Genomic DNA, 9,912 nt, shown 5'->3' on the forward strand with positions numbered 1-9,912 from the left:
AGGTATATCCAGCAGTTGCGTTATTTTGGACTCTGTTCTGCTCAGTTTTCAAACACTTTCCTAGCAAAAGGTAGTGCGTTAGACCTATATATATGTAAACCGTCTGATTGTGATGCTCACTCCTGTATAGATGGTCAGAAAATATGGCTTTTGTAGCTTCACCTGCAGCCCCTGTTCCTTTAAGGCAAGCAGTACCTGGTTGCTGTCAGGACCTATTACACAATTTTATATTCTCTGGCCAAGCTAGGAGAGGCAGAGCAGAAAACTAAGAAGGTACCTATGATACTGTAGGAGGTACAGGTGTCCGCTGAGGGTGGAGATGACTGGGTGCCTCGACGGGTACATAGTCAAAGCAATGTGGCAGTAGGTAGACCAGAAGACTGGGCTGATAGGAACATAGCTTACTGAGATTGGTTGGCATCGGGCATTAAGCCAGGGTAGGGACAGTCAACTGGTATGGTGTAGTTGGCATAATGTGCACAGGGGTCAGTCCAGGCAGCAGACAATTGGTAATCCTGTCAGTCCAGGCGGCAGGCAAAGACCTGGTCAGGAAACAGGCGAGGGTGGGCTAAAAGGCAGATGAGGATGTAGTGGCAGGTAGTGAGGAATGTTGAAGTACATTGAATCGGGCCGGACAGCTAAGGTCCTTACCCATGGAAGTAAGCCAGATCACCTAAAGGAAATGGTATTTACATACAGAAAAGCCAAACCAAAACCATAATTAACACCTACAAAGAAAAAAGCAAGGTTACAGTGGGCTAAAGAAAAGCATTCATGGACTGTGGATGACTGGATGAAAGTGATATTCAGTGATGAATCACAAATTGGCATTGGGCAGGGTGATGATGCTGGAATTTGTTTGGTGCCATTACAATAAAATGTATAAAGACTGCCTGAGCAAAAAAAAAATGCAAATTTCCACAATCATTTATGGGGTTGCGTGACCAGTAAAGGTACAGGGGAGATGATCGTCAATAAATGCATGTTTTATATTGAGATTTTGGACACTTTTCTTTCAAACACTGTAGCTGCTGACTTTTAATAAGGACACTTACCTGTCTAGCGAGCCCGCGATGTCGGGTTCTCCCGAGGCAGATCTGTCCATTGGAATGGCTGTTTGCGCTGCCATCTTAACAAAGGGAAACGGGCAGTGGAGCCTTGCGGCTTCACTGCCCGTATCCTACTGCGCATGCTTGATTCACGCAGTGCTTTGTGAATGGCCCTGTTTTTTTGGACACACACATGTCCCAGAAGGCAACGGGGGCCGCTCGCCGAAAAGGAGGAAGAGGCAGATTAGGAAGACTGCCTAGCAACAGGGGTTTCTAGCAAGTTAAAAAAAAAAAAGTTTCAAATGTGTGTGTTTGGTTTTTTTTTTTTTTTTTTTTTTTGTTTTGTTTTGTTTTGTTTTTTGTTTTTTTAAAGAATATGAATGCTATTTTTTATTTTAGGATGGCCCTACACTTTAAACAATTGAATTGAATTCCAAGAGTCCATACTTTTTTGTCAGGGGTTGTAGCATTTTCGGAAACTAGTTCAGGAAACCCAGTCGTCTGATTCTGGATCCGATTTTAGACAGTTGCCAATTTTTGTTTTATTGATTTTATAATGTTGATAAAAAAAGTAGCTTGCTTTTTGAAATACTGGCAATTATAGATCTGACACAGTTATGTCAATCACAGAAGGAAATGTGAAACCTTCAGAACACTGTAGTCATATTTAAAACCAACAAGTGCTGTGTTTTCATTTTCCAGGTTTGTCTTGGGTAGCTGGTGATGCAGAGGAACTGCCCTTTGCTGATGACAAGTTTGATGTTTATACCATTGCCTTTGGGATTCGAAACGTGACCCATATAGAGAAAGTGAGTGAAAACCAGCAAAAATTACCCAGCATAACTATTTGAAAAGTTCACTTATAGTATAACCCTTTTGATTTTAAAGACTAGGCAGGTTTCCCCACCCAGGCATAACCCCTTGCAGCTCATCAAGTCTTTTGCCTCGTACACAGGATCGGACTTTCCGACAACAAAACTGTGAAATTCTGTCCGAAGGGTGTTGGCTCAAACTTGTCTTGCATACACACGGTCACACAAATTTTGGCCAAGAATTACGAATGTAGTGACGTACTAGACGTACTACGTTGTATTCTCAGCTCTTTAGCGCCACCCTTTGGGCTCCTTCTGCTAATTTAGATTTAGTAGAAGTTTCAGTGTTGATTCAGGCTTTTCTTTACGCGTTTTTTATTTAGAGCTTTTCAGTTAGTTTCTGAGCGGCCGTTCATCAACCAGACATGTTGCGGAATCGGAGAAGATAACGTGTTATTTATTACTGGCCTTGGAGTTATTGCTTTGACATTATTTTTTGATTTGGTATATTTTCTATATTTTTGGTTAAGTTCTATTGGCAGATAGCATGTCTAAATGTATTTATTTTTAATGCACAATAAAACAGTTATGTAGAATAATACTTTGCTATGGATTTTACTTCAAATGACAGTTTGGGAGTAGACCGTTACATTTTAAAAAATACAATGTAAAATTGACAAGGGACACCATCATAGTTGTATCTTTGATCTTAAAAACTACGGCATAAAGGTGTTGTGGTAACTTGCCCAAAAAAAAAGCATAATAATAATAATCTTGATATCACTAGGAAAAAAAAAACCTTTGAAAATGAGTTTGCAATAACTCCATCAGTATCACCAGCAAAGCAGCTTTATTATCCCATTAAAGAAGAAAATTGTGTGCTGCATTTGGAGATTTCATAATTTGCCACGTCACCAATGTCAATTCTCCATTACAAACTCTAGTTTACAAGACTGACTGCTTCTGCTTCCGAGCATGCGTGTTTGTACTTTGGACTTTTGTCTGATGGACTTGTGTACACATGATTGGAAAATCCGACACACATTTGTTGGCAGAAAATTTGAAGATATGCTAACCAACATTTGTTGGCGGAAAGTCTGTCAACAGTTGTTCAATGGAGCATACACACACGGTCGGATTTTCCACCAACAGCCTGACATCCAATATTTCCCATTGGAAAATCCGATCGTGTGTGGGGGGCTTAAGTTTTGAGCTAGTGTCAGGTGATGGCTGCATCTGCGAAATTTATCTCTTAAGATTTCTTTCCAAAGCTATTTTTGCCTGTGACCTTTTATGGGAAGGACATTATCCGGACTGTTAAGCCCTGGAATTTAGAAGGATGATACTCGTATGTATGTAAGATTGGAAAAATTCAGTAAGGTTGTCTTTTGGCACTGCACCCTGCAGACAACCATTAACGGGGGGGGAAATGCATATGTATTAATCTCACTAGCAGTGTACTGTACAGGTCCAAGGCAATGATTTCCTGTGGGGGGAGTCCTTTCCCTGGAGGCATGGGTGAAGTTGTGGCCTTTTATGGCCCTGCAGTTAGATGGCAGGTGTCCTTATTGTTGGTGTAAATATGGTGATCCCCGTGTGTGCCCCTAGTGTGCTGGCTAATGTGTGCTATACTATTGGTTGCTGCTATATTGAGCTAGTCATTTTTGACAAAGGCAGGACCGCACCACATGTGCACAACACTGATGTCTTTGAACCATGTTGGGGCATGCGAAGGGGCCATCTTGAGTCCAGCAGATTGGAACACACATGTATCCAGCATGTCTTACCACATCTTCTCCTGCAGTGGTGTCATGGTTACTCCCAACATGCAGGCACATTAATAAGAAATTCTTTTAGGTATGCCTGGGACACCTACTGGGGAGGAGGAGTTTTATTTTTATTAATTCCCAACAGAGGTCTTGGTTCTTCCCAGACACTCTTCTCAGTTGGGGGCTGATAACATATTGGGGTATTATACATATACAGGTCTATTTCCGCAGCAAGCTGTGTCACTCTGCAGGCAGAGAGGTGAGTGGAAGGCCGATGAGATGGGCTCCCAAATCCCTTTATCAGGTAGGGAAGATTATCTGCATAGTCCACCTAGCAATTGTTCCCCTAAGTGTCAGCATAGTTTTTAAAACCTTGCCCTTAACTGATACTTTCACTGTTTCAGGGGCACAGTAATCGAATTAATTTGTATGTAGAGGAATTTTTAGTGGCCATTTCTGGTTTGCATGAATAGTTGTCACATTTTCACCATTTTCTAAAGCCTGGAATGCAAGTGTAGGCACTCTCTCTCCCCAATCCTCCCTCTCTTGTGGATGGAAGAAAATCTTTTGTTTGAATATGAGGAGGTGGTGGAAGCCAGTGAGTATTGGGTCTCCTCTTTTGAGTATCAAGAGTCTGAGTTCAGGGCTGTTCAAGTTTAGTCACAAAGGATCACAGTAGACTCCCTGGCTGACACAGTATGCACAAATTTTAAAATTGTGGCTTCTGGATTCCTCTTCTAAAGTCAGCGGATTTGCGTTCTGGCAGCCTCTTAAGAATCTCAAATCTTTTCCTGCGCATCCCCATTTACAGGAAGTGGTCTAATCCAATTGGGCTCAGTCAGAGAAAACTATCTTGCCACCCAAGTAACCAATAGAGGGAGGAATAAGGCAAAAAATTTGTGTTCTCGGACTGTTCATCTGGCAATTTCCTACTTGAATAAGACCCTAGAAAGTCCCATTGGATGAGGTTCCAGTCTCCAAAGACACTACAAATAAAAGTTTGGAGGCCCTATTTAAAGTGGAACTTGAGTAATTTTTTCAACATTCCATTTATTAAATCTTCTGCCCTTGTTTTAACTGATGAAATGCCTTATACAGCCGCTTCCTGTTTCTTGTCTTGTAAAATGGCGGGCATGTGCTAAGCACTTAAAGTTTAGGCCAAGTGTTTGCTTCTCTCCAATGAGGCTGATCCAGGGGAGCCTGCCATTTGGCAGTAGCTGGAGGATTTCCCCAGGGCATTAAGTCTCTAGTTTTCATGCCGTGGGGGGCTCCATATGGCAACTGTGTAAGCTGGACACCATGTCCATCCATGTGAGGAGGATCCTATGCTGCAAGTACTGGCTAGTGGAAGAAGCAACTTGGGAGGCTGCGCTTTTGAGGGTGACCATTTATTTGGGCTGTCCTTGGATGCTTTAATTCAGAAGATGACAGTGGGTAAATGCACAATCTTACCCCTAAAAAAGAAGGCAAAAACTAGGTAAAAAATTGGTGCATTCTTTCAGTAAGCAGCAACCCTTTAAGCTCAAGCAGAAGCCTACCACCCAGTTTTATAAAAACTGGACTCCTAAATCCAAGTCTATAAACAGGTCTTCTTCCCAGTCATGGGGTTGCCCCACTAACAAATCGTGTGCATTCCTCCCCTCCCCCCTCCACAAATGGTGCTTCACTTTGACCTTACATTCTCATGTGGGTAAAATCTATTGGTGAGAGCACATCTGGTGGAGCACTATTTGTGAAGGAGGGGAGGAATGCACACAGTTTGGTGGAATTATTAGTATATGGTTTTAAGAGATATACATTAAGGTACATGAGAGGCTTTATGCGACCGGGACATTATGTATGTTTCATATGTTTGGGGTGGAAAATTTGTATTTTTTTTTTTTTTTTTTTTATAGGTTTGACTTTTTGTTCTATAAGTGCTACACCGTTATTTATTTAAAATTGTCTATGTGGTTGCCATTACTTTTAGCTGGTAGTGTTTTGGAGTTTTTCCTGATTCTTTGCCAGGATAAAGTGACGTTGAAGCCTCTATTCTTTGTGCCTAAGGTTGTTTCCTTGTAGCACATAATTCAGGTCATTTTCTTTTGCTATGATTTATTTATTTATTTTTTGTCCCGATCCTAAACATCTTAAAGAAAAGTAGCTTCATTACATTATTCAAAATGTTCGGCATTAATTGAAGTCTCTTGACAGTCTGAGTCTGTTTTTTCTACCTGAGGGTCTACGCAAGGGTCAGACTGCTTCTTGATCCACAGTTTCTAGGTGGATTTGTCTTCTCATTTCTTGGCCCTATGGTACCAAGGGAAAAGTTTCTGGGTCAAGGCCCATTCCACCAGGAGTGTCGGTGCTTCCTGTTCAGCAATGTTTTAGTAAGTTTTTGGACAAAGGGTTTTGCTATTAGCTTTGTAGTGGGGTTTTCCCCTATTGTGTTTCAGGCATGTAGGCTTGTTGCAATGTTTCCCACCCCTTCAGATTTAGTGCTTTGGGATGTACCAAGTAGTCATGACTGAAGAAGCCCTGTGTCCTGTGATGCAAGATTAAGAGATTCAGATTTTTGGTTTAACTGCAAAATGATCTCCTTTGTCTGTGTTCCTGATTGCTTGCTACAGAACTGTCTCTGGCTTGGTGAGCTGCTAGAAGTTATGCCTGGGGAAAGGGGGAAACCTGACTTTTATTGGCCAGTGTCCTTTTAAGGTGGTAGCATAGCCTAAACCATTATACATATGAAGAAGTCCTCTGATCTAAACTAAGAAAAGTGTTTTACAGGTAAACCAAAAATCCTAATTTCTTTTTCAAAGGCTCTTGAAGAAGCATATCGTGTGTTAAAGCCAGGAGGAAGGTTCTTATGTCTGGAATTCAGCCAAGTCAATAATCCATTACTAGCAAGGTAACTTAACTTTACAATACATTGCAGTGTTGCTCAGTTTAAATGGAAGGTGAACACCTTTTGAACTTTGAATTTATTTATCTTTTATGTTTTGATGCAACATTCAAATTTTTTTTTGTGCCTGCAATATCATATTTCATTATTGTTTTGTGTATATACTCCATCTAGTGGCTATCTGCATTTCACTGAAATCAGTCTCCCTCACCAATAGATAAAATCTCAGCCACATGGAAGTATTGGTTTGATTGAGATTGATTGGATTGAGGTAAATTGAGCAAGATCAATATGATGCATTTCTAAGCAAAACTTGCATGTATAATGGGCAAATAGGACTGCCCTATGCACATTTGTAATTTTTATACTAATGTGATACAAATTTTGTTGATTCATTTCAATCATGTAGTACATGTCATTTATTTTTGCAATTGATGATCTACAGTAGATGTATGGGGTATATAGCTTACGATTTGAAGCCCTTGATAGGATTGATTATATGCATTTAGTGCAGCATAATTTACAAATACAATACAAAGTGTAAATCACTAATAAACTTTATTTTTTATTTTTTTTCAGTAGACTGGCATGCTAAAGTGGAGTTTCAGGCTTTTTATGTTTGTTAAAAGTCAGCAGCTACAAAAAGTGTAGTTGATGACTTTTAATAAACAGACACTTACCTGTTCCACGGTCCAGCGATGCGGCTGCATGGAGCGTCGCTCCTCTCCCCCTCCTCTCCGCCGGTGCCTCCATTGCCACTCTGGTCACCCGGCCATGACAGCTTTTGGCTTCACGGCTGGGCACGTGCGGTGCATGCGTGAGTCGCGCTGCACTCCTGGAGTGGACAAGCGATCTCCTAGGACCTGTCACTAGGAGATCGCCAAGAGGGAGGGGTTGCCTAAGGCGAAAGGAGGAGTCGCCTTGGCGGTCCCTGGGAGGAAGGAGGAAGTGAGACAGGCAATCCCCCTCCTAACGAAGCCCCCCCCCCCCCAAAAAAATGACTGATTTTATTATTTATTATTATTTGATCAAATGATTATTATTTGATTATTTGAAAGCGAATAGCCGCATTGGTGTTGTAAAAGTTTACAAAAGAAACAGACAGTAAAAAATAAAAAAAATGGTGTAAAGTTCTTTAGTGTGTATTTCTGCACGAAAACGGCTTTACAAAAATGTAAAATCTCAATAAAACATTACCTATTAATTTCTCCTTGGCAGGATTTATGATCTATATAGTTTCCAGGTTATACCGGTGCTGGGAGAAGTCATAGCCGGAGACTGGAAATCTTATCAATATTTAGTAGAGAGTATCCGACGCTTCCCTCCGCAGGTAATATTCATAACTGGTGTCACACATGCCTTATGTCTGTTCACATTTCTTGTGATCTTGCATTAAAATCACCATATGTTTGTAGGTAATGGAATTTGGGCTTCATCTTACCCTTAGTGTAAGGTTTGTAAAATACCAGAGCTATATAGTCTTAGAACAAATCTTCCACACTAAGCGAAAACCAGTATGCTTTAAGGTAGATGAAATGAGTGAGCATTAACTGAGATTATACTGAAATATGGAATTGTTGGGTCATTTTAAAGCATAACAACCCATTCAGTTTAAAATAGAAATGTAAGGCAAAACATTTGTGTATAGATATAAAAAAGTGTGTGTGTGTGTGTGTATATGTATATATATATATGTATGTATATATATATATATATATATATTATAGATTCTCCTTCTTTTTTTTTTTTTTTTTTTTTATTATTTTTTTTTTTTTTTTTAAGCAGAGGGTATGTGATCACTTCTATCAGTTGCATAAGATATGGGGGAGGAAAAACAGCAGCACACTGATCTTCAGAGTGAACGGCTGTGCAGGGTGGATGTGTCGGGACAAGTCTGATCATTGGAGGAGAAGCAGGCTGAGTTCCCCAATATAGCTAGAAAACTTACCACAGGACAGTTGAGCAAGGAGTCAATCTGTTAAAATGTTTGTGGATTATGGGAGAAGATTTACCTAATTTACCTAGACATGGATGCCCAATTCTGAATGCTGTCTCTTCAGAAAAAGGTGTTGGCAATGTCTGGCTGGGATTTGTAAAGGATGCATGTGAAACATGTGGGTAATGTGAAGTTTGTGGCCATGTGCCAAGGTTGGGATGGTTAAACATCCCATTAAAAGCTAAAATAAAAAACAGCTTTAGATGCAACCCTTACATGCAGTCCAAAACTGGCCCCTGCAGTAATACCTTTTTGCCACCAGATATCCTCAATGTTCTTGGCTAAATGGCAATAAAGTCATTAAGCCCACTGTCTTGGGGTGGCATCATTACACCACCCAGGCTCAGCAAAATTGCACTGAAATTGCTGAATTTTCTTTATTTTAATGTTTTAAAAAACTATAGACAGAAAATGCAGAGTTTTCATTGGTGTCCAGTGATCGATATGTAATTGTATTTTTATTTTAGGAGGAATTTAAAGAAATGATTGAAGATGCTGGCTTTTTCAAGGTGAATTATCACAACCTAACATCAGGTGTTGTTGCTGTTCACTCAGGTTTTAAATTATGATCCAAAATGCAGGAAAAAAAGGAACAGAACCACAACGCTGTGCAAACACAAATACTGCTTTTGTAATTTATGCAGATACATTTGCTGAATATAACCTGTAACTTATTTTTGTATTAAATATTGTTTACTGTAAAAATTTGTACTTTTAATAAAATATATGGTCACATGTATGATATTCCTATGAGTAGTATAATGGCAAATGAAAAACGGCTGTGGTCATGGTGTGCGGACCAGTTATGTGTGCTAGCAAGCTGTACTCTACGTTTACTTGCTTGAAAATTTTGATTGGTTGAATGTAGGGGTTGCAGACCCTCATGGTTTTTAGAATGCATTAAGGCGAAAAACTTTCTGTAGTGCTGCAGCCCCACAGCCTCCCCATTTTTACTTACCTGAACGCTGTAATCCTCCATCCTAGAACGAGCACACCATCTCTAGCTGGTGTCTCGTGTCAAGATTGGATAGATTGATAGCAGTGCAGCCATTGGCTCCCTCTGCTTTCAAATCCAATGACACAGCGCTGGGGGGGCGGGGCCAAGTCCTGTATTCTGTGTGAATTGACGCAGATGCAGGACTCTGGAGTGTGCCCGCACTAGTGTCTACCAAGGAGAGCGCTTTTCCAACGTGGACACTCTGTGGTGCTGAGGAACCCCAGAAGAGGAGGACCGGGGCCACTCTGTCCAAAACAAACTGCACGGTGGAGGTAAGTATGCCATGTTTGTTATTTAAAAAAAAAATGAGGGTTTACATCCCCTTTTTGAAGCGGGAGTAAACCCAGTTTCAAAAAACACTTACATTCCCGGCATGCCGGAAATGCTAACTTTCACATTAACTTTCAC

At 40.5% G+C, this 9,912-nt stretch overlaps 1 protein-coding gene across 2 annotated transcripts in view; it reads left to right on the plus strand.

Moving 5' to 3' along the window:
• The window catches only part of COQ5 (coenzyme Q5, methyltransferase), a 34,440-nt gene extending 25,194 nt beyond the window's left edge, over window positions 1-9,246 (plus strand). For both annotated transcript variants that reach the window (XM_077461467.1, XM_077461466.1), the window contains 4 exons: window positions 1,752-1,858; window positions 6,429-6,517; window positions 7,730-7,841; window positions 8,975-9,246. In XM_077461467.1, coding sequence (XP_077317593.1) covers window positions 1,752-1,858; window positions 6,429-6,517; window positions 7,730-7,841; window positions 8,975-9,076 — 410 coding nt within the window. In that variant the 3' untranslated portion in view covers window positions 9,077-9,246. The remainder of the gene's footprint in view (window positions 1-1,751; window positions 1,859-6,428; window positions 6,518-7,729; window positions 7,842-8,974) is intronic.
• Window positions 9,247-9,912: the final 666 nt, after the last annotated feature.

The sequence above is a fragment of the Lithobates pipiens genome, unplaced genomic scaffold (genome assembly GCF_037356315.1).
Source record: "Lithobates pipiens isolate NorthernLeopardFrog02 unplaced genomic scaffold, aLitPip1_a1.2 Scaffold_3, whole genome shotgun sequence".
NCBI classification, from domain to species: Eukaryota; Metazoa; Chordata; class Amphibia; order Anura; family Ranidae; genus Lithobates; species Lithobates pipiens.